Source organism: Lissotriton vulgaris, unplaced genomic scaffold, assembly GCF_964263255.1.
Source record: "Lissotriton vulgaris unplaced genomic scaffold, aLisVul1.2 SCAFFOLD_823, whole genome shotgun sequence".
NCBI classification, from domain to species: Eukaryota; Metazoa; Chordata; class Amphibia; order Caudata; family Salamandridae; genus Lissotriton; species Lissotriton vulgaris.
In genome coordinates this window covers 654931-678307 of record NW_028244344.1, presented here as the reverse complement: position 1 = coordinate 678307, position 23377 = coordinate 654931, and the positions used below count along the sequence as shown (strand labels likewise).

Sequence of the window (23377 nt, the reverse complement as noted above, 5' to 3'; positions counted from 1 at the left end):
CCCTCCTGATTATCATCGAAATACTAATCTAGTAAACCATCGACTCCGAAGAGATCTCCCACTTGTCGATTACACTGAAACGGCATGGGAGCAATATACAGACTTCAATAAGGGTTTCTTCCCCTATCTAGGTGCTGTTTTTAATAGTAAATTGATTCGCAGATTAACCAGAACTCTCGAAGCAGTAGTGAATGAGACTACTTCAGCTCTAGGTAACCTAACGGAGGAGCAGTCCGCCATGCGGGTTGTTGTTCTTCAAAATCGTCTCGTTATTGACGTCATCTTGGCAGATAGGGGTGGAGCTTGTAAGGTCATCGGGTCAAGTTGCTGTGTTTTCATTCCAGAAAACGCGCCAACTGTATATAAAGCTATCACACGTCTTCATAAAATTGCAAGTTTGATACACCAGAATCCAGGCACCTGGACTTGGTCCGGTTGGTTTTGGACAACGTTAACTGCTTGGGGATGGAAGATCCTATCCTTCCTGGGCATTGCCCTTCTCATAGTATTCAGTTGCTGCCTGTGTCTACAATGTGGGCCGGCGATTTGTGGCCTGTGCGCCACATCATGCATTCCGCATTCAAATTCTCATTCAAAACGCGAAAAGAAGAAAGAAGAGCAAATGATGTTACGTGAACAGATTGATCGATTCATGAGGATCGATGTATCATGAAGGGTCCGTAGGGAACAAGGAGGGAATGAGGAAATATAAATTTTTGGTCAAGAAATGTTCCCTAATGCGTACCCCACCGTCTCCATGTACTAGCTTGAAGTGCATGTAATTTCCCTCCTGTGCCAGCTATGAAGACGCAAATACATTTGCGTCCATCTTTAACATGTCCTCTTTCAGATCCGCCATGAACGGATTGAATATTCAGTTTCTACATATGCTATGCCAACGTCTTTTTGTGGTATACTTTACACGTTTTTCAGCTCTGGCGAAGTAGGCCCTGATTCTGCCATCGAGCCTCTTTTTCCTGCCTTCTGACTCTGAGGGCCTCAGCCCAGGCTGCCTCTGTACCAGTGACCCCTGCCTTACTCCTTGCGCGGCTCACGGCGCTTAACCCAGCCTTCTGCCTGCCAAGACTGTCTTCAACCTTCGATTTATCTGCTCCACTCCTCGAAAATACATTCCTGTCTCGTCGTTCAAGTAAACATCCTCCCAGCTGCAGGAGCAATGGGCCCGGCTTTTCTGTCTCCGTGCAAGTAATTCATAGACTCCGTTGCCATGGTAGGCCCATGCCCCCTCACCTCTCATGCAGACACGTAGACACGTAGACACAAGACGCTTATACACGCCCTCACAACCAGTATAGAATAGCCTCCGTCCGAGAGACCTTTCCCTTCCAGATACTACAGTTCCTTAAACATAAGATATCAGATACGTTTTGGGATTAGGTTGGTCTGACACCCCAGACTTATGTCTGCACTTGTAGGGTTAAATGTCAAGTCCCCTTCACCCTCCAGTTACACGTCAGTCACACGTCATACTGCTGCGCGCGCATCTCTGCTATGTATTTCTGCTGACACTGTAGGATTCTCTTATGGATCCACCTACTTGTGACCTCATGATAAATGACGTTTCTAGTACACGCCTTCATGCACGCCTATTGCAACGCCTTTTTCAGTTACGTATGAACATTTTATCTCTCTTCTCAGCTGTTACGCCTTCTGCATATGCCTTTACTGTAATGCATTGACTATATATATGAATAACTGTTAATAAAATGTTGTCTGTCAGTCCCTTCCCGAACCTATGTGGTGACGGAACGGTATGCCACCTTGGCTCGAGCCAAATACCCAATTCCTTTTTAAGGAATAAAACCCTTTTTGAGTAAACCTCAATATCACGGATTTTGCCTCTTATTTATCTGAGTTATTCGTATTGACTTTACTGTATAAATTAAGCATGGGTAATTAGATTTTACCACAGTCCCATCTCTAACCCTGCCCCCTCAGGGGCCGCGCCTCATCTCTTGGGCGGCAAACACGAATTGCTGCTTCCATCGGTGGCTTGGAGGTTTAACCTGCCTGCCTACAGACAGCCTTGCACACCAGATTTGCTGCCTGCAATGGAAAACCCAAAAGCACGAGGTCAGAACTAGTTAGAGTTATGGAAGCCCTGTCTACTGCCTCTGACGATATCCAGGGTTTCATCAGCAGGCACTTGGCATGCATACCTGGATGATGGTAAGACAATTAGTTGATAATAAGTTGACAATAATTTGAAAATCATGTTACGTGGATACACTCAGGTAGAGTCATGATGGGTCATTCACATATTGAAGGATAGCCACTGATGAATAGAATATGAGCACACTTTGTAGCATTGATGAGTGCAGGCTTGAGGTAGAGACGCAAACTTTACACTCTAGGCTATTTTCATGTTGTGTACAGTACAAGCAAATGCACATATAGGTTGTAAATGCACTCCATACCGGGATTGGATACAGTTAATACTTGGTTATTTGTAGCATTTATTCAGTCTTAGGTAAACTTACTGGTGAGTGTCACTCATAGTTGTTAAAATGTCACTCATAATTATACTGAATTCATGAAAATGTCACACATAGCAATCTGAAACCTTGGCAGCTGGTGTGATTGGCTACTATTTTGAAGTAGTAAAAGAAAGAGATGAATAATCAAGAGTGGCGGATGGTAAGAGATGGTAACGGAGGTATGGTGGGGGGTTAGGAAATTAAAAAAAAAAAAGAAAACGTACCTGCTGGTCGCTGCGGCCTCCCCTCTCAGGAACCAGGAACAGGAAGCACTCAAGATTCCAGACTGTCCTGACAAATCACAAGCCTGCTGACAGCAGTGTTGTGATTGGTCTGAGTAACATGGTATGGCACTCATGGTATGGCACTCAGAGAGCCATGGTATGGCACTCAGAGAGGGGAAGAGAGCCTGGCAGGGCTTTAAGTGGGATGAAAAAACTGGAGGGTCTCTCAAAGGGGCATGGTCAATCTAATTAAGGGTGTGGCTTAAAAACATGTAAGATGAAAAGCTGTGTTTAGCATAGTGAGCCGCCCGACGTGTATTTTGCTGTTTCTGTCATTGCATCTAAATATATGATACAACAAGTAACATTATACCTACAAGAAGTCAGGACTATTGGCTTTGTCAATGGTTGTTAGTTGCATAAGAAAAATAAGCAGTAACTATGGCTTGTATACAATATTGAAAAAGCTTCCACTTAAAGCCATGGTGACACAACAATGTTGCTGATCCTAAGTTTCAAAAAGAGAAAGGAAATCCAGAGATAAAATTACTCTCTTTAAAGGATTTCCTTTCCCCTACAATGCTCACCTGGCATGATGTCATGGCGTAACTTCTCCACTAGTGAGAAGTGAGGAGTGTGAGCACGCGCACATCGATGTGCCACCTGTGCCAGAGCACAAAACAGAGCCCGATAGAGACCAGTTTTGAGGCCCCTTTTAAAAAGCTGCTGGTGCTCAGCACTGGCTTCCCTTTATGAGGAAAGGAAGGAGCTAAGATTCCTGGAGAAGCAATGGAGGCAATTGCCTTCCACTGACAATTTAGCCTTGCTTCGCACAGCAAGATCCAAATACCACAAGCACATCTTCCTTGAGAAAGCGACGCACTTCAAAACCCTCCTTGATTCCGCCAAAAATAGACCCAAAAAACTATTCGATCTCATCAAGACTCCGAGCTGCTCTCCCCCAACCTCCAAGGTGGAGGATTCTACAAAGAGAGCAGCGGATTTCGCTACTTTCTTCGATGGAAAGGTGAAATCACTTGTAGGTCAGGTTGCTCATCCTACACCTCCAGAGGAGCGCAAATCCTTAGCCATTTGGCAGACCTTTGACCCCATATCTGAAGATGCCCTTCTCAAATGCATACGCGAAACAAAGCCCTCCAACCATTCGCTTGACCCTATCCCCAGTGCCATTGCCTTTGACTTCTATACCCATTCCCTCTCCTATTGGACCACTCTGATCAACTCTCCCTCTGGCAAGGCTCCCTTCCTGTCCCCTTCAAAACTGGGCAGGTCACCCCTCTGCTGAAAAAGCCCACTGCTGATGCGAATGACCTCAACAACTTCCGCCCCATCACTAACCTTCCCTTTCTTGCAAAGATAACGGAAAGATGTGTAGCCAAACAACTCTCTCGTCATATCAAGGACAATGATCTTCTTGACAATTGTCAGTCCGGCTTCATCCAAAACTGCAGCACTGAAACAGCCCTACTGCAAGTGGTTGATGATGCGCTGAGGATACTCGACTCAGGGGGGTCCTGTCTGCTAATTCTCCTTGACCTCTCCGCAGCCTTCGACACTGTTAATCACAACACCCTCCTCAATATTCTTCAACAGAGAATGGGCATGGAGGGCACTGTGCTTAAATGGTTTGCATCCTTCCTCTCTGACAGATCTCAAATGATCAAAATAGCGAACAGTCTTTCTTCTCCTGTGGCGGTGGGTCAAGGTGTTCCCCAAGGCTCTATACTTGCACCCACTTTGTTTAATCTCTACTTAGAACAACTGGGAAACCTCCTAAGCAAATCCGGGATTCACTATCATCTCTATGCAGATGACACTCAACTCTACCTCAAGGTTGCCTCCACTCATGATCTCTCCATCCTAAGATCTACTCTTGACTCCATTCAAAACTGGATGTCATCTCATCAATTAATTCTGAATCCCTCCAAAACTGAATTCCTCCTCTTCTCCTCCTCACTCTCTCCTCCCCCGGTTCAATCATGGATGGATCAGATGAATCTACTAAACAACAAACCCATCATTGTCGACAGCGCTAAATCTCTTGGTGTCATTCTAGACAAAAAACTCAATCTAACTCCCCACATCAATTCTATTGCAAAATCTGCTCGCTACCAACTGCGCCTTCTTTGGGGAATCCATCGCTTCTTCCCGGAGCAGGACCTTATAACCCTGGTGCAATCGCTGGTCCTCTCCAGACTAGACTACTGCAATTCTCTTCTTACTGGCCTCCCCAAATCTCACCTGTCCCCACTTAAGTCTGTCTTCCATTCAGCAGCTTGTTTCATCTATGGGGCCAAAAGAAGTGATCACATCACACCGTTGTTATCCACCCTCCGCTGGCTTCCCTTTGAGGCTAGAGCTATCTACAAGACCGCTTGTATCACCCACAAAGCCCTGCACTCCTCCTCTCCCCGCTACCTGGTGAATAAACTGAAACTCTCTGGAGGCTCTAGACCTTCACGCAATGCCGAGAATCTACTGCTTGAACCTCCCACTTTCAAGAAGGAAAGAACAATGGCCCAATCCTTTTCAGGCAACGCAGTGAGAATCTGGAACTCGTTTCCGCCTGAGCTCCGGACCACCGCCTCCTCCCAGGCCTTCAAAAGGGACCTCAAAGTTCTCCTCCTCCAGAGACACCTCCAAAAGTAATTCACGTCCTCTTGCTATTCGGAGGAAGACTTCCCACTACTGATATTTTCTACTTTCCATGACCATGGGAGTGCCTTCCCAGTGTTTTCCTGTGGTGGGAGTGTCTGCCTTTTTGCAGTATTCTCCATGTACTTGTGTTCGGTGCCCTTTTGTAACGTGCACACAACACTTTGCCCTTATAACACACGGTTGCTACCTCTCACATGTTTTTACCTTTGATACTTGCACAAGTGCCACCTTGCATACGTAACGCCTGTTCTTGTGCCTAGCACTTATTGCAGTATTATACCTCAAATTATACTCTGTTTTCTCTTTTAACTGCACACTTGTCACTTTTCCTCTTATGCACTTTTGACAACCTCATGGATTTTTTTGTTGTTCACAATTTTTACTTCCTCAAGTATTTTGTTTGCTCACAATTGTCACTATTACCTTTACTACCTCATGTATTTTTGGTTGCTCACAATTTTTACTACCTCAAGTATTTTGTTTACTCACGATTGTCATTATTACCTTTACTACCTCATGTATTTTTGGTTGCTCACAATTGTTACTACCTCATGTTTTTGTTTGCTCACAATTGTCACTATTACCTTATGTAACGTAACGTATGCTTTTGTAATCTGCTCTTTTATAATGTTTCTCATTATGTTTCATTTCTGTTCCTAATGTGAAGCGCTCTGACGCCCTCGGGTAAAGTCCGCGCTATATAAAAATGCATAAATAAATAAATAAAAACTGGTGAAACCCGGCCCACTTAAAGCCCTGGAGCCTGGGCATGTTCTCCAACCTGGGTGGAGAACATGCAAAGTGCACATGAATGTTTGGCTGGCCCTCTCGGACCTGCTAAACAGTCATGGGCACTTTAGGGGCAGCAGCAGCCACTAGCTCCTCCCCAACCTCACAGGACCCCAGCCCCACCCTGGCAACTGGACTACAAAAAATAAAATGTTAACTTCCATCTTTATCATATTATTTTTTTCCATGCACTGCTTTAAAGCAGTGGAATAACGCTCAAAGACATAGAATTGTGATCAATAAGGATAATCCGAGCCTCTAGTAAAGCCATAGAACTAGGGGTCTTTGAAAGTTTATTGCACTTTGTCAAGACAGCGTCATTTACTCTTCCTGGTGAGTTGGCCTTTTTTTGTTTCTAGGTTACCATGACAGTATGTAACGTCTCTAACTTTGTTGTCGAGGCAGCGTTAAAGAGCAGCGCAAATCATTTCGTTTTCTGGCATAACCATCAACTGCGAAAACAAAACACACTTGTGCTAAGTTCTTTTTTTTTTTAAGAGAAGTTGGCGTGACATTATAACAACGGCGGCCATGATTAGATCAGGTTTAACGTCCTAAGAAAGTTTGCCTGTCGTTGGCTTAACAGACAACCACATCTTGCCTGATCCTAACATGGCCGCAAGTATCGCAATGGCAACGCCTCCGACCGTCCTTCGTTTGACCCGCCCATAGTAACGTGTCTGAGTACCTCTGATTGGTGAGCCTTGTAGAAAGGGATGTGGCAGAGGCCCTCTGGCACGCCAATAGGGAGGCAGCCAGTGGATCCTGCTGGAAGCTTCTAGTGAAGTCTGGAAGCTTCTGTTGTTGCTCTATAAAGGGCGCGGGAGGCGTAAGGATCCAGTATTTGGAGGTGCGAGGTTGGATGATCGCGTAACAACATATACTGTACTTGGTGGCGTGATATTGTGACAGTGGCGCGACTTTTCTCCTAGCAACCATGGGGAAAGATTATTATAAAATCCTGGGCCTGGCTCACGGCGCCTCCGAGGAGGACATCAAGAAAGCGTACCGTAAGCAGGCGCTGCGCTACCACCCCGACAAAAACAAGGAGCCGGGCTCCGAGGACCGCTTCAAGGAGATCGCCGAGGCTTATGACGTGCTTAGCGACCCCAAAAAACGAGAGATCTTCGATAAGTACGGTGAAGAAGGTAAGTTGGCGCTGGGTAGTTGAGGGGACAGGGGAGGGAGGTAGGGGTTTCAGAGCCATGGACCAGTATGGATGCGGTCGGGGTCTGTGGAGGTTGGTGAAAGGGGCTGGCACAGTCTGTTAATAACAAGCGCAAGTAATGGGGGCTGTCAGTACTGAAGTAGGTCGAGGGACCGTTGGGTGCTTGTGGTGTACGTAGGTGTCTTGAAGGTTTCTTGTCAGCGGTCTGTGTCGGGCCCCTTGTTGGCTGGTGGTAGAGGATACTGAGGTAGTTGACCGAACAAAAGGCCCATGAGGATCCAGGGTCCTAGAGCGGTCGGATGACTTCAAGAAGTATGGATAGGTAGATGACCGGTTCTGTAAAAAATAAATCGCGAGTGAGATGATCGTAGAAGCCTGTGTGTGATCAAGTGCATAGCTTAGTGGGGTGAGGGCCACTGGGTCGCAGTTTAAGGTCCCATGATCAGATGAATAGAGACTCAGTTTCTTTCTGTTCTCTGGACCAAACCGAGGCTCACTCAGTGGTAATGTGGGCGTGGAGCAGTCTTGTACTGGGTGTGTGCCCTGCTTGTGTTGGCTTGTTCAGCTTGGCTACCTCAGCTCACCCTTAGGTTTGCAGTCTGTGTTAGTGCCCCTGTTTCACACTGGAAGATTTTGGCCTCACTCAGCTGATCAGACAATCCAGGCCTGTCACATTCAAGGCCGTATGGGTCAGCCGTCGTGTGCCGAAGGATGAGTCTACATCTCAGCCTTAAGCACAACAGAAGGCAGCCTTTCACATAATCTTCGAAAGAAGCTTGATTAAGTGTAGTTGATGACCGTTTTGAGTGGTGTCTGGGGTGAAGTTATGTTGCTCTGACGGGGAGAAGTCCACGTCCCTTGACAGTTGCAGAAGAAACTGTCAAGTGTGACTTTACCGTAGAAAAGCCATTTTAAGCTAGCACATATGATTGTACTGTTGGTGGTAGATTGTGCTTGTTTCGAAGGAGTTGTATGTTTAAAAATCGTGTAAATAGTACAAGTTTCAAATGTGTGATCTACATTAATAGTACAAGTTTCAAATGTGTGATCTACATTAATAGTACAAGTTGCACATGCGTGATCTACAGCAGTTCCAATAAACTCTGTTCTTTTTCAGGTCTGAAGGGCGGAGGTGGCGGTCCCGGCGGACCCAATGGTCCCTCATTCAGTTACACTTTCCACGGCGACCCTCATGCTATGTTTTCGGAGTTCTTCGGAGGCCGCAATCCTTTTGATACGTTCTTCAGTGCACGCAACGGCGACGAGGACATGGACGTTGATGACCCATTTGCCAGCTTTGGGATGGGCGGAATGGGTGGATTCGGTAACATGGGTTTCCCGCGGGCCCGGCAAGGACGTGACCACCACGCCAGCAAAAAGCAAGACCCTCCAGTGGTGCGTGAGCTTAAAGTGTCTTTAGAAGAGATCTACAGCGGCTGCACCAAGAAAATGAAGATTTCGCACAAGCGCCTGAATCCAGACGGCAGAACCGCACGCTCCGAGGACAAGATCCTAACCATAGAGATCAAGAAAGGGTGGAAAGAAGGCACGAAGATTACCTTCCCCAAGGAGGGAGATGAAACGCCCACAAACATCCCCTCCGACATAGTCTTTGTTCTGAAAGATAAACCCCATCCAGTCTTTAAGAGGGACGGCTCGGACATCATCTACCCAGCAAAAATCAGCCTTAGAGAGGTAAGAAACGGTGCCACTACAAAGAACCTCTTGGCTACGGTTGCGGGGGGGGGGGGGGGGTTGTTAGGGGTAACACTTTGTAGCTCCTATTTAAACGGCCATACCCTAATACCTGCTGTCGGCTGTCTCAAGCCGGCCACTCCTAATCTGCGAGTGTTTAGACCCCTCTCCTCATTCAGTGAGGATGGAGACCTAATAAAAGCTATCCTGGATGGACTTAAGGGGTAGGTCCAGTGCTTGAGTTGCACTGAAAAGGCAGCACGGGCCGGTAACAGTACGCCTGTCACTGGTTATTAATATCATTCTAAATAGCTGGGGTCTAAATACATGACTGCTGATGAAATATTTTTACCACTTGTCACACTATTGCGTTTATGATGTGGGATCAGGATTGCTAGGAAGCTTATGGTAAAAAGCGAATGATTTACCCCCCAATCTGGAAATTATGTCTGGGGGTAGTTGGCGAGGCCCTCTTGAGACGCCTCTATTAGAGTTGATAGTAACACGCTAGTATTTGAGCGTTGTTAGCCGTGAGGGAAATGGTTAAAATGGGTAGATCAGGAACGGGTGTATAATTTAACCGTATAGTTGATGCTAACTAAGGGGAAGCGAGTGATGGCACTCTAACTGAAGATGTGTTTGTGTTTCATTCAGGCGCTCTGTGGATGCACCGTCAATGCCCCGACTCTGGATTGTAGGACCATCCCGACCGTCTTCAAGGACGTCATTAAACCAGGCATGAAGCGGAGAATCCCAGGAGAAGGACTCCCACTTCCCAAAGCTCCCGAGCAGCGGGGCGACCTCATTCTCGAGTTTGAAGTGAAGTTTCCAGACCGAATCTCTCCTTCCTCGAAGGAAGTACTGGAGCGGATACTGCCCGCATAGTCCCAACAAGACAATCTAACTGGACTGTTGATGTTAGTTTATGGCCCATATCTGGCAGGAGAGGGTGTTGCACGGCCTCCTTTTTAAGAAAAACTGTTTAAAAAGCAAGAGTTATAAAGACATATTCAATAGTAACATGCTTAAGCACTCTTATATTAAAACGGGTTTTATGTTAAGTTTTTACCTGCACAAGACCTGACCAAAGTTAGTCTCGGTGTGAAGCTGGGGGTTGCATTTTTGCAAGCCGTTGTTTTTCACGGATATAAAGCGGGGTATTGTGACTTCACTGCTCACGGAGGGTAATTTTACATCCGCACAGTGGAGTTGTATTAATGTTTGTTGAACGCATTCATCCTTACGGGGATACCGTTTCTCCTGACTGGATGCAGTTGAGTGAGGGGTGTTCTCAGTGAGTTGGGAAAGCACTTGTTTTTGTTCATGAAGTGTCAAAGTCGCTATCTGATGTAACTGGACCGGGAGAGGTTTTAACTTTCCCATCCTTTGCATGGACTTTTTAGGGGTTGGAATACTTTTCATTTTTTTAAAAATCCTTTCATCTCTTGGTAATGTCCATTTTCAGATGGAAGGGCCTTTGCTTCTGTTAAAGGAGCTTCTGAGAACCGTGGACAGTGTTTATGTATATAAGTCTGTAAATCTCACCTCTTGTAAGTAATCTACTTACAATTATTAAAATATCTTTTTTTAAAACAGTGTTGTGTATCTTTTTGCCTTTTACTTAGGAACATTGTCAGTAAAAGGAGAACTCTGGTACCTTGTGTAAGTGGCACATACAGAGAGGTATGTGCACGAGTCTGATAGGAAACAGTTGGCGTCCTTCTTTGCAAAGTCTTAGTTTATACCAAATTAAAGTGAACACCAATAAATAAAGTTTATCCTTCTACTGTAAATAACTTGCTCTCTAGTCGCCGAAGTGAGCAATACAGATCCCACTGTATGTGTCACACATTGAAATTGGTCAGGCAGATGTGTACACTGACTACTCCTAATAGCAAGGACGAATCGTAAAACCGCAATTAAAGGGTTTGGTCGGCCGACAGGAATTATGCATTTGTGCAGCCATGGTGTTTTCTGCATAGTCGAGGATTTTTACATTTCCCTCATAATCCATCATCTGCATAATCTGTTGATTTTAACATAAATGGTTTCTAGCAGCATAACACAGTCTGGACCCTTCTGTAGAATGTGATGAGTCTCTCCCCTCTCCCATATCTTACAGCTATTTGTTTGCATTTGGTTCAATGGGAAGCCTACCTGCGCTATGCCCATTACTCGCTCAAATGGATAAAAAGTTACTGAAACACAGATGTGCTACTGCACAGTGAAAAGCCCTTGTCAATGGTTAACTGGTCGCTTTTCTGTTGCATATTGCTATATTTTTGTATTAAACCAGTATGGATGTGGTGAAACCTTTTCCCAGACAGTGTCAACAAACATGCCAAAATAAGTTATTTTATCATGAAATGTACTGCAGTCCGCACATAATTTGCCCTTTTGCTGCATAATTTAGTCATCCCTCCCACATGATTCAGCCCACCCTTGCTGTATAATTCCAGTGGCCTGAGGTTTAGGTGGCTCCTCATTCCATTCAGTTTGGTACAATTGGTTACGCGTCAAACATAAGGGCTGCTTGGGAACAGTGTTGGCTTTAATTGGTGGAGTCACTTGGAGCTGCACAGTGACAACATGTATTCTTGAGAGGTGATGTGAGGGTGTTACAATTTGAGTTCTGGAGTATGTCCTTTTAATGGGCACTTCTACAAATGCCTTTGGGTATAGCCGTATTACTCAATTATATTGTTGTAAATGATCTACATATGCATCATGCTTTTTGACATAATCTGGGATGTTGTCACATCATAAATGCACATGTCCTTAGTTCCACTGCACCAACTAAGATTCAGTTCTGACTGATCACACACAGACCTCTACAGTAATTGCATTTTCTAACTTTAGGTTGCACAATTTAAAAAGTATATGTTCCACTGATTAGTTTAACTTGTCATTTGTTTTCATTTACTGTCTTGTTTTTTTTTTTATATGCTGTTAACTAGCAAAAAATTACAAAATAGTTACTGAATATTTTGTTCCTTTTAGCCACATCTTTGCATAGGCCAGCCTGCTCACCGACTGTGCCTCAGGGCATTCGATTACAATTTCATATATTTTCTACACTTCAACCATTTCATATAAATGAAGACTGCCTGGTAACAAGAAAAATAAGGTACTGCTTCCAGGCTATCCTCATTTACAAGTCCTTACCGATGCATTTGCATCCTCTAGAGAATGCATTCACGGACCCCTGGCGGTGCACTTCAGTTTGAAGACCTCTGATCTAAACATAAACCGAAATCTGCTTGACGACCTGACTAGTAGGCAACTGCATATTTTTTTTTCTGTGCATTAGTCTGTTACGCTATTAAGTTATTTTTGTAAAGATCACACTGACACCTTTTTAGGTCCTCCTACATTTAACACTAAGGGTGTTCCAGAGGCGCATCTAGAGCCGCACTTCCGGAGGGGGGGGGGGGGGGGGGGGCGGGGCTAAGAAAAAAAATTCCGGGGGCTGAAACTTTAAGCAATAGGAAGAGTGGAGCTGCAGGGGCTCTTAGAAGGGGTGAAACAACACCAACGGCGCGGCAGGTTTCTGGACCAGGGTCAGCGAACTCGATAATTCTCTCGCCTCGATGCCCACTCTGATCAGCGATCACACTCGGCAACTCTGGGCATTAGCTTGCCTCATCTTCACTAACGGCCCCACCAGACCGCCGGGGATGCCTGGTCTCACCCTGGAGATACCCATTAAGGGACCATCTCTCAGGGAAGCCAGGAAGGGTTTCGCAGCGGTCGAAGCGCCTTGGGACCCTACGGGTAAGTAGTGCGCTATATAAATGCCAATACATTTACATTTACAAAGCCTCATTAACATGCAAATGGTCTTTGAAAGACCTGTGAAGTGCGGCTGTGTGTGTGCCCGGGAAGCTGTCTCAGCCTGGGCTGACACACACAATGGGGGCGGGCTGGAGCCCTTTAAGTCTAATGGGTGTTGCGCGCCTGGCCTGTTCCTTTCATGACGCTTCTCGTTGATCATTTCCCAAAGTCACTACTCCCCTGTAGACTGTTCCGCCTCTTAGGATTCATTTTGTCTGAAGGTCAACCTGGACTTTTAGCCCCAAGGCATGGTACACCTCCAGTACTGCTGCTGTCCTTGTGTATGTGGTTTCTCATGGTCCAGGCACCTATCCCAGAAGATGGCCCTGCAATCGTGGGGACCTGCATCCAATCTGCTATCGTCAAGGTTTTGGAGGTAGGGGAGACTATAATGCCACAGCTGAAGAATAAGCCAATATATACATAGGTGGTAGCTGCAATCTCGAAGTGCTGGATCTGACCACTTGGGAAAAACGTCTTCAAGCAGTCTCAGGCTACTTGGTGGTGATGGATCCCCAAAACACAGGCTGGTCTTTTTAGGTCTCGCTGAATCCATGCGTAAGCATTGTTCGGCGAGATTACAGTGGGCTTCCGAAAAGTCTCCCAATAACAACAACAAGGAGCAAAGAGGGAATTCAGGACCTAGGTCGCCCTCCACCCATCAAGTACAATACCAATTATAACCTAGGTCACAGGCAATCTTCTCTTCAACTGTTTAGAAATGATATCCCTCACGTTACAATCAATTACAACTACCTCCCCTCTTTTAATGATTATGGGGTAGGGGGTATATCAATCTCGTACCCAACTTAAAAATTCCCGTCCCTTTAAAACAGACAGATGTGAAACCATATGCCACTGTGAGGAAAAAGAGTGTGGAAGCGAGATGGCACCTCACGGGCGCACCACCAATGGGGCACCTGGCAGGTACTCACCAGGATAGCCCTATTATCATCATTGGTGCCATCAAGCTCAAAGAAAAGTGTCCAAGTGAAAACAAATATGTGTTTGCGAGAGCAAGTGCAGTGGGAAAAAACAACAAAATAGTGTCACACAACATAAAACGTACGCATACAACACGGACACACAAACTTTATTCCTCTTCTTTCGTGCTGATTGCATAGATTAAAAAAAGTGAATCTGGCTACTACTTATGCATCGGCGAGACCCGGTTCCGAGGGCCGACCAGGTTTATCGGCGGGAGACTGGCGTAGTGGGCGATGTGCCAAAAAGCGCTGTCCCCCCCCTCCCGTGGTCTATGGGGTGTAATACCATCCCCTGTGAAGTTTTAATTTTTTGTTTCTGAATTTCAGAGACTTGAGGTTGTTTGCTCCCCGCCTCGGCTGGTGGAGCCCTCCTCCCGTTTTTACTTCACAGACGCAATTTTTCACTTTCACGACCCACGTGCGGATGGGCCTTAGCGTGCCTAGACCGCCGGGGTTTACACCCTAGGTCCTGACGAATGCCAGGTCAATATACCTTACCGGCTGAAACATGTTGACCAACTACACTTTCACTTAATGTTATTGGTGCAAGACCATCCAATTAGTTGGCCTTGTTCACCATCACATTTTTTAAACCTTGTCCTTGATGATCACCTATTAAATAATTTTTGATACATCCAAGGCAATTTTAAACCACCACTTCTGACACTATTCACGTCACCTATCACATAGCCCCTCCTTCCTCACAAGACCAGCTCCGCAGTAATTCTGGCGTCGCAGCACACCGGGGTGACATTCGGTCACACCCGGTGGGGCCCGATGATGAAGCAAGTCACCGACCAGGTCGGTGAGTGAGGGCTTTACAAACAAACCAAATGGGCTTTTGTTGACTCCTTGTGCTCCGTGCATACTTCTATCCCTCCTATAAAAGGGACACTCTTTTGTTGTTATTTTCTACTACTTATGCAGCCATATCCTACTTGCCGAAAAGTCTCCCCAGCCTGCGGATTCGGTACAGTTCATGTGATTCAGGCGCTTGCACATCAAACCCCATCGGCCTCTGCATCAGACATCAACGGACTGTGCACCACCCGCTTCAGACTTCAAAGGAATGCGCTTCCTCGCCCCGCCATGCTGAGAGCATGTTGCTTTATTGCTCTCACTTGAGGCCTTGTTCTGGCAAGTTTAAAACGTCATTAACACCTTGGCTGCTAGGCGTTTTCCTCCTGTGCTTATTTGTGAGCTTTCCCATTATACATGACGAGCTCAGCTCGTCATCAGCACAGCTCAACTGTGCATCATGACGAGCTGAGCTCGTCATGAGCATCGAAAGGGTTAAGAAAATACAATACATTTACTCCATTTGCGTCCCGTCCATGTTAAACACACAATTTTCATTTTTCTAATTAAACGTTCTCCGCAGCCATATGCAAAGCTGTATTGGTCCTGCTTCAGTGTGAACTGCATGACATTAATTGTCAGGCCATGCCCACCCTGAGCTAGAAAACACCCAGGAAAGGCAGATTTCACCCTCACTGGGCCGCCTTGGTGAGGTAATGTAACATCTTAGTCACTCCTTCCTCTCTTCATGCTCTCATTTGTTCTCCCATCCTTGCTCTCCCTCCCTCTCACATTCACCTAATTGCTTCCTCACTTGATAGATGCTTAACTCTGATCATGCGTTTCCACTCAAGTTTGCTTTGCTGTTGCTGCTATCCATGTGAGTTGGAAATTACGTAAAACATGCTATTTCTGTGAGAAGGACGATGGTTGGGCTTCGACTCTAGATTTCTTCTCCATGGTTTCTAACAACATTTAACAGTAGCACTCTACCACCCTCACTCTACCACGCTATCGCCCTCACTCTACCGCTTTCACTCTACCACTCTCACTCTACAGCCCTCTCTACCACCCTCACTCTACCACGCTACCGCCCTCACTCTACCACTGTACCGCCCTCACTCTACCGCCATCCATCTACCACGCTACCGCCCTCTCTACCGCTCTCACTCTACTACTCTACTGCCCTCACTCTACCGCTCACTCTACTGCCCTCACTCTACCACTCTACTGCCCTCACTCTACCACTCTACTGCCCTCACTCTACCGCTCTACCGCCCACTCTACTGCCCTCACTCTACCACTCTACTGCCCTCACTCTACCACACTACCGCCCTCACTCTACCACGCTACCGCTCTCACTCTACTGCTCTCACTCTACTACTCTACCGCCCTCTATCTGCCTCACTCTACCGCTCACACTGTACCACCCTCACGCTACCACCCTCACTCTACCACTCTACCGCCCTCACTCTACAGCTCTATAGCCCTTACTCTACCACTCTACCGCCCTCTCTACTACTACCACTCTACCGCCCTCTCTACTACTACCACTCTACCGCCCTCTCTACTACTACCACTCTACCGCCCTCACTCTACCACTCTACCGCCCTCACTCTACCACTCAACCGCCCTCACTCTACCACTCTACCATCCTCACACTACCACTCTACCGCCCTCACTTTACGGCTCTCACTACCACTCTACCATCCTCACTTTACCGTCCTCACTACCACTCTACCGCCCTCACTCTACCACCCTCACTCTACTGCCCTCACTTTACCACTCTACCGCCCACACTCTACTGCCCTCACTCTACCACCCTCATGCCCTCACTCTACCGCCACCACTCTACCGCCCTCTCTCTACCACTCTACCGCCCTCTCTCTACCACTCTACCGCCCTCAATCTACCACTCTACCATCCTCACACTACCACTCTACCGCCCTCACTTTATGGCCCTCACTACCACTCTACCATCCTCACTCTACCGTCCTCACTCTACCGCCCTCACTACCACTCTACCGCCCTCACTCTACCACCCTCACTCTACTGCCCTCACTTTACCACTCTACCGCCCTCACTCTACCACTCTACTGCCCTCACTCTACCACTCTACTGCCCTCACTCTACCACTCTACTGCCCTCACTCTACCACGCTACCGCTCTCACTCTACCACGCTACCGCTCTCACTCTACCACGCTACCGCTCTCACTCTACTACTCTACCGCCCTCTATCTGCCTCACTCTACCGCTCACACTGTACCACCCTCACGCTACCACCCTCACTCTACCGCCCTCACTCTACAGCTCTATAGCCCTTACTCTACCACTCTACCGCCCTCTCTACTACTACCACTCTACCGCCCTCTCTACTACTACCACTCTACCGCCCTCACTCTACCGCCCTCACTGCCACTCTACCGCCCTCACTCTACCACTCTACCATCCTCACACTACCACTCTACCGCCCTCACTTTACGGCCCTCACTACCACTCTACCATCCTCACTTTACCGTCCTCACTCTACCGCCCTCACTACCACTCTACCGCCCTCACTTTACCACCCTCACTCTACCACCCTCATGCCCTCACTCTACCGCCCCCACTCTACCGCCCTCTCTCTACCACTCTACCGCCCTCTCTCTACCACTCTACCGCCCTCTCTCTACCACTCTACTGCCCTCAATCTAACACTCTACCATCCTCACTTTATGGCCCTCATCACACTCTCCTAACGAGTCTTCCTTCTCCCGCATGTGACCCTACTTGCACCCTCTCTGATCCATCTTAGTTCTTTTCTGCTTTCCCCTGTTTCCGCCACACACTCCACTCCTTTTTGTCTCCTTTCTAGCCTCTTTCCTACTTAACTTTTCATCCTTTCTCCTTTAATCCCATTTCCACCTTCTCACAACCCCTTCGAGCACTGTAATCTTAACATTTGTGTTTCTCTCTGTCTTATGAGGTCTGCCCTGCCACCATTTACTTCGGACCCTCACACCTCCTCACACTCACACACCCTCGCAACCCTCTGACCCTCACACAACCCCCAACCTCACCCTCCCTCCCACCCCCTCACCCTCCCTCCCACCCCCTCACCCTCCCTCACACACCCTCACCCTCCCTCACACACCCCTCACCCTCCCTCACACACCCCTCACCCTCCCTCACACACCCCTCACCCTCCCTCACACACCCCTCACCCTCCCTCACACACCCCTCACCCTCCCTCACACACCCCTCACCCTCCCTCACACACCCCTCACCCTCCCTCACACACCCCTCACCCTCCCTCACACACCCCTCACCCTCCCTCACACACCCCTCACCCTCCCTCACACACCCCTCACCCTCCCTCACACACCCCTCACCCTCCCTCACACACCCCTCACACACCCCTCACCCTCCCTCACACACCCCTCACCCACCCCCTCACTCTCACCCACCCCCTCACTCTCACCCACCCCCTCACTCTCACCCACCCCCTCACTCTCACCCACCCCCTCACTCTCACCCACCCCCTCACTCTCACCCACCCTCTCACTCACACACCCTCTCACTCACACACCCTCTCACTCACACACCCTCTCACTCACACACCCTCTCACTCACACACCCTCTCACTCACACACACGTTTACCCTCACACACCCCCTCACCCTCACACACCCCCTCACCCTCACACACCCCCTCACCCTCACACACCCCCTCACCCTCACACACCCCCTCACCCTCACACCCCCACCCCCTCACCCTCACATGCCCCCTCACCCTCACATGCCCCCTCACCCTCACATGCCCCCCCACATGCCCCTCACCCGCCCCCTCACCCTCACATGCCCCCTCACCCTCACATGCCCCCTCACCCTCACATGCCCCCTCACCCTCACCCTCACATCCTTCACCCTCATTCACCCTTACTCACCCTCACCAGCATAGCATAACAAAACAGCATAGCATAGCAAAACCTAGCAAAACATAACATAACAAAACATAGCATAGCAAAACAAAGCATAGCATAATAAAACAACATAACAAACATAGCATAACAAAGCTTAGCATAGCAAAACAAAACAGCATAGCGTAACGAAATAGCATAACAAAACAAAGCGTAGGATGGCAAAACTAAACAGCATAGGATAGCAAAACAAAACAGCATAGCATAACAAAACATAACATAACTCATAGCATAGCAAAACGCAACAGCATAGCTTAACAAAACATAGCATAGCAAAACAAAACAATAGCATAGCAAAACATAGCATACCAAACACAACAAAGCATAACAAAATATAGCATAGCAAAACAAAGCATAATAAAACAAAACAGCATAGCGTAACAAATCAAAGCATAGGATAGCAAAACATAGCATACAGCATCACTCAGGGGCACCACAGCATCACTATGCGCTACCACAGCATCACTATGCGCTACCACAGCATCACTCGTTCGCCATCACAACATCACTCAGCCCCACCACAGCATCACTCGTTCGCCATCACAACATCACTCAGCCCCACCACAGCATCAATCTGTGCAACCATCCAACAACACCTGGTTCAAATGTGTTCTCTCAATGTTTCAAGCTTTATTACAAATGTAACAAAAAGATGTTTATTTCACTTCCGTTCTTGGATTTTCGTCACAATAAAAAACACTGAACATAATCTTCACAAAATTAATTTACAAAAGTTTAAGCTATTGCAATTATAAATTACAATAACTTTTATTTCAGTATTAAAAGCCATTGTTATTTGTAATATCAATACATGTAAGTCACGTAAATACAACACATATTGCATTAAAAATGCTATAGGTGTCACATTTGCGAAATTTAGAACTATTGGCATTGTAAATGACAAAGCTATTAATTTAGCTGTTTTCAGAAACAAAACAAATAAATACCAAATTTGTCATTTACAATACAAATAGCTCAAACTTTCCTAATGCGAGACCTATTGCATTGCAAATGCTTGTTTTCGAATGCTGCAAGGTCTCTTAAGGTTCAGGGGTAGGAGACTGGGTATGGGCACTGACAAACTGCTTAGTACCACATGCTGTACTCTTTACTGACTAGCAGTTATGTCCTTTCAAGGGTAGGGGGCCTTTAAGCTGCAAAAAGAAGCTGGGTGCTCCTCTTCATGATATTGGCAGTTTGTAATGAGGTGTTTTAAGGGAAACAGACAGTCAGTTTCTATGACATTAGCGGAGCTTGGAGTCCCATGGATTTCCATGCAGACTAGCTGAAATCCTCTGCCATCTCCAAAGCCTCACTTCAGGTGGGTTGGGTTTTTCCCACTATCGCCCTCCCTCGAGCTGCTACTAAAGGTACCTGGGTCCTCGTAGAAGTTAATGTTTGTTTCCACGACACTTCAGATTTACATAACAATTGTGTGTTCCTAATTCTGATATATTCAGAAATATTTGCTTAGTTCATTTACAGACATTTAATTTAAATTGTGTTGTGTGCTAGAAAAAGATAACATTCTACAGCATTTCCTCTCGTATAGGGACTCAGCAGGATTGTCACATGAATCCTCTCACTTTGAAGTCCGAGAAGGAAAAGTAAATACCAAGCTCCCTCTGGAAGACAGAGTTTATTTATTTATATAGCGCGAACATCATCCCGAGGCATATCGGAGTGCTTTACAGTTGTGGGGGAAAGAAGGTAAAAGTTGCAGTACATGTGTTAAATAGGAATACAGACAAAATCACATATCAAAATAGAACTCGCAGGACAAGAACGGTTACACATGATCAGAATAATAAGAACATAACTGGTACATATTGAGATGGAATAGCATCCAGCGCAAGAGCTTAAAGGTGTAAGACCAATGTATTAGAGCAGACCATCCCTGATTTGCCAGCATTCATGATGTCAAGCCAGGTCCGTCATGATATCCTCTCTGAAGGGTTCCGTTCCACCTTGCAGTATATGACCTCTGCATGCACAGCGAATGTGACAAGATAACAACAAAGTTTAAAGGCCTGTTTACAGAAAGTGATCACTGGTGGAAAAATACAAGAAGTGATGGGAAACCTGTAATGCTCCATGGGAATGACTGCTGGACAGCCTAGAACAACTAAAGCTAGCAAATAGCAAGCAAATGTGAGTTACAAATCACAAAGTCAAAGTAAGCAGTGGGCAGAATACATTCCCAGGGAAGCTGCACTGGCTGGTAGTCTTTGACCTCAGAATAGCAACGCTGTATGGCTTCTAATGCTACCTTTACTCAGATCACCCATGCCCTAGTCTAGGTCTGAGAGAAATTTGAGAAATAATATGCTCTAGTATTAGGGGTGTCTTTTTATAGATTCACATGCTTGAATAATTCCCCGTCGTCGAAGTGGGAGTCCCACGGTACATAAAATAGTAGTAAGACACATATATACACATAAGAATAATATAAAACACTATGCATATTGAAAAGTAAAATGGTTAAAAGTACCATAGAACAGCATAGCCCCCTAGAAAGCATTGAAGGAGAGCTCACTTTAGCTCCATGTCATTATAATGGTCCACATTCCAGCCAATCAGGCTGTAGCACCCTCTAGAACCTTCTCCTCAGAAGCTCAAGCCCTCAGATTTTCTACCGCACGTAGTGTGAAGGGAGTCTCCCTGAGCTCTGCTCAGTTTTTTTTCTTCTAAGAACTTCAAGGAAATGTCTTCAACTAAAAAGTCTTTGTTTAGTACATGTTTATTTCAAACGTTTTATATAGCGCTGCTGGACCCGAGGGTATCAGAGCGCTTTACAGGGAAGGTAGCACATAATAATAGCAAATACAAACAATTAGACAATGTGCAGCGAGTTTACAGGGGATGTAGCAATGCCTTCAGGAGAGCAATGAGAGCAAAGAAAAACAAAGATAGAATTAAAGGGGAAGATGAGGTTTTAAAGATAGGAGAAGGAAGGGGGTGAGGTGGAAGGGAGGGAGAGTGGGAGGTGGAGAGGGTGTGGGGACGGAGTGGGTGGGGGAAGATTAAAGCATGAGCAAGTTCAGGATCGAAGGCATTAGGTACACCAATATTTGTTGAGAAGAAGTTCTTTGAGTGTTCTGCCTGTGGAAAACTTCGCCTTTTCTCTGAGGACCCTCATAAAAAATGCACCTACTGCTTATATCCGGACCATGAGGTGAGGAGCTGCAAGATTTGCAGAACTTATTCTTCAAAGACTTTGAAAGATAGAGAGGCCCGTCTCCTGTGGCTACAGAAGTTGAAGACCTCAGACAATCCGGTGTCTGACATAGAGAGTGTGTCTTCCCATCATTCTAAGACCTCTCCTAAACGTGGGTCTGAGACTGAGCTTCCTTCTCCTTTTCTGAAAAAGAAGAAGCTTGTGGTCCATCCTAAGCCAGTCTCCCCTAAGGATCTGCCATCCTCTACGTCTGCAGGACCTAGTTCTCTGGTGTCTCAGTCCTCTGCTATGCCCTTGTTTTCCAAAACAGGTGCCGGCCCGTCGACGTTATCACCACGTCGATGACGGCAAGCACTCTGTTGACGACATCTTCTACCTCGTCGACGATGGTCCTGGAGATCCGGCCTATCTCGTCCACGGCCAAGAAGTCCAGCTTGTCGACTGATACTCCGAAGCGTCATTTGTCGACGAAAGCTTCGTCGACACGTCCATCGTCCTCGACGCTTCCATCTTCGTCAACGAAGGTCTCGTCGTCGGCGGGTACCTCGTCGACGTCAATCTTGTCTACGCCAGTCTCGTTGTAGCGACCAGATTTTCCTACCTTGTTATTAGCTTACCAATTATAGCACACCCATCCGCCACGTACCACCACCCTTCCCAGGCCCTATAGAGCACACACCTAAAATACCTACCTGAGAATGGGGAAATGACAATAAACTAGAGGAATATTATTATTAGTTGGACTTTCCTGCCCAAGAACTGATCTCACTTCTATATCAGCAACTACCCATTGGAGGGGAAATAACCCGTCCCTCCATGAGCATTTGGTAGAGAAAGGTCTCAATCCTCCCAAGCAAGAACTGTTAGGCCAAATTATTCGCATCTGAAGTTATTCCTTGTTATGAAATGCATATTCTTCTATCATCAGTTACCTGTAAGAAGGGAATTACACATCCTTCTATACGTCAGCACCTGGCTAAAAAGAAAGGTTAATTCTGCCTCAGAAATAAAATTCGAATGCAATGGGTAATCATTGGAGTCTATTTATTACATAAAAATAATAATGTAAAAAGAGCAATAGCATTTATGCAAATGAAAACCTGAGCACAACCTAAAGAGCGAAGGATAAATGGTTATGCATCATACTCTATCTAAGAACGCCCCAACTTGGTCCTGCACATTCTGGTCTTGGCAGAAGAGCTGGCCCCTCTCTCACTGTTGCTTCGGTTCATTCAGGACTCTGCTTTGTAATCACGGGGACACATCTGCACCGCTATGCCTCATCGAAACTGCCACCTTCTTCAGCATTCACCAGCTATCTTCTAATTCCGGTCCGGTCCTCGGATGCTTGATTCCGTTCTGGGAAGGACATGGCTTTTGTAGTTCGGACTGGACTGTTCCCATGAGGCTCAGGGTCAGAGCTGATTTGCATATCGCCATTGTCTAACCCAGGGTGGTGTGGAGTGCAAAATAACGATGGATTTAGGCCCAGATCCTTGGACTGGGGTGAGTGTGTGACATTGATCCACATTCTGTCCATCACTTGTTGTGTTTGCAATTTCCGCCATAA

General features: G+C 46.6%; 1 protein-coding gene across 1 annotated transcript; it reads left to right on the top strand.

Moving 5' to 3' along the window:
* The first annotated feature begins 6927 nt into the window (after positions 1 to 6927).
* On the top strand, positions 6928 to 10646 carry LOC147667589 (dnaJ homolog subfamily B member 1-like). Its single transcript, XM_086948803.1, has 3 exons — positions 6928 to 7338; positions 8476 to 9053; positions 9708 to 10646. The coding sequence occupies exons 1-3, from the start codon at positions 7128 to 7130 to the stop codon at positions 9936 to 9938; spliced, it is 1020 nt and encodes a 339-aa protein (XP_086804929.1). The 5' UTR covers positions 6928 to 7127; the 3' UTR covers positions 9939 to 10646.
* The last annotated feature ends 12731 nt before the right edge of the window (positions 10647 to 23377 follow it).

What these genes read in the sequence shown, in the direction of transcription:
- LOC147667589 (XM_086948803.1), top strand. Translation starts at nt 7,128, where the DNA reads ATGGGGAAAGATTATTATAAAATCCTGGGCCTGGCTCACGGCGCCTCC. An exon ending in CGATAAGTACGGTGAAGAAG is followed by an intron (nt 7,339 to 8,475) that starts GTAAGTTGGCGC and finishes GTTCTTTTTCAG; the next exon opens with GTCTGAAGGGCGGAGGTGGC. An exon ending in CAAAAATCAGCCTTAGAGAG is followed by an intron (nt 9,054 to 9,707) that starts GTAAGAAACGGT and finishes TGTTTCATTCAG; the next exon opens with GCGCTCTGTGGATGCACCGT.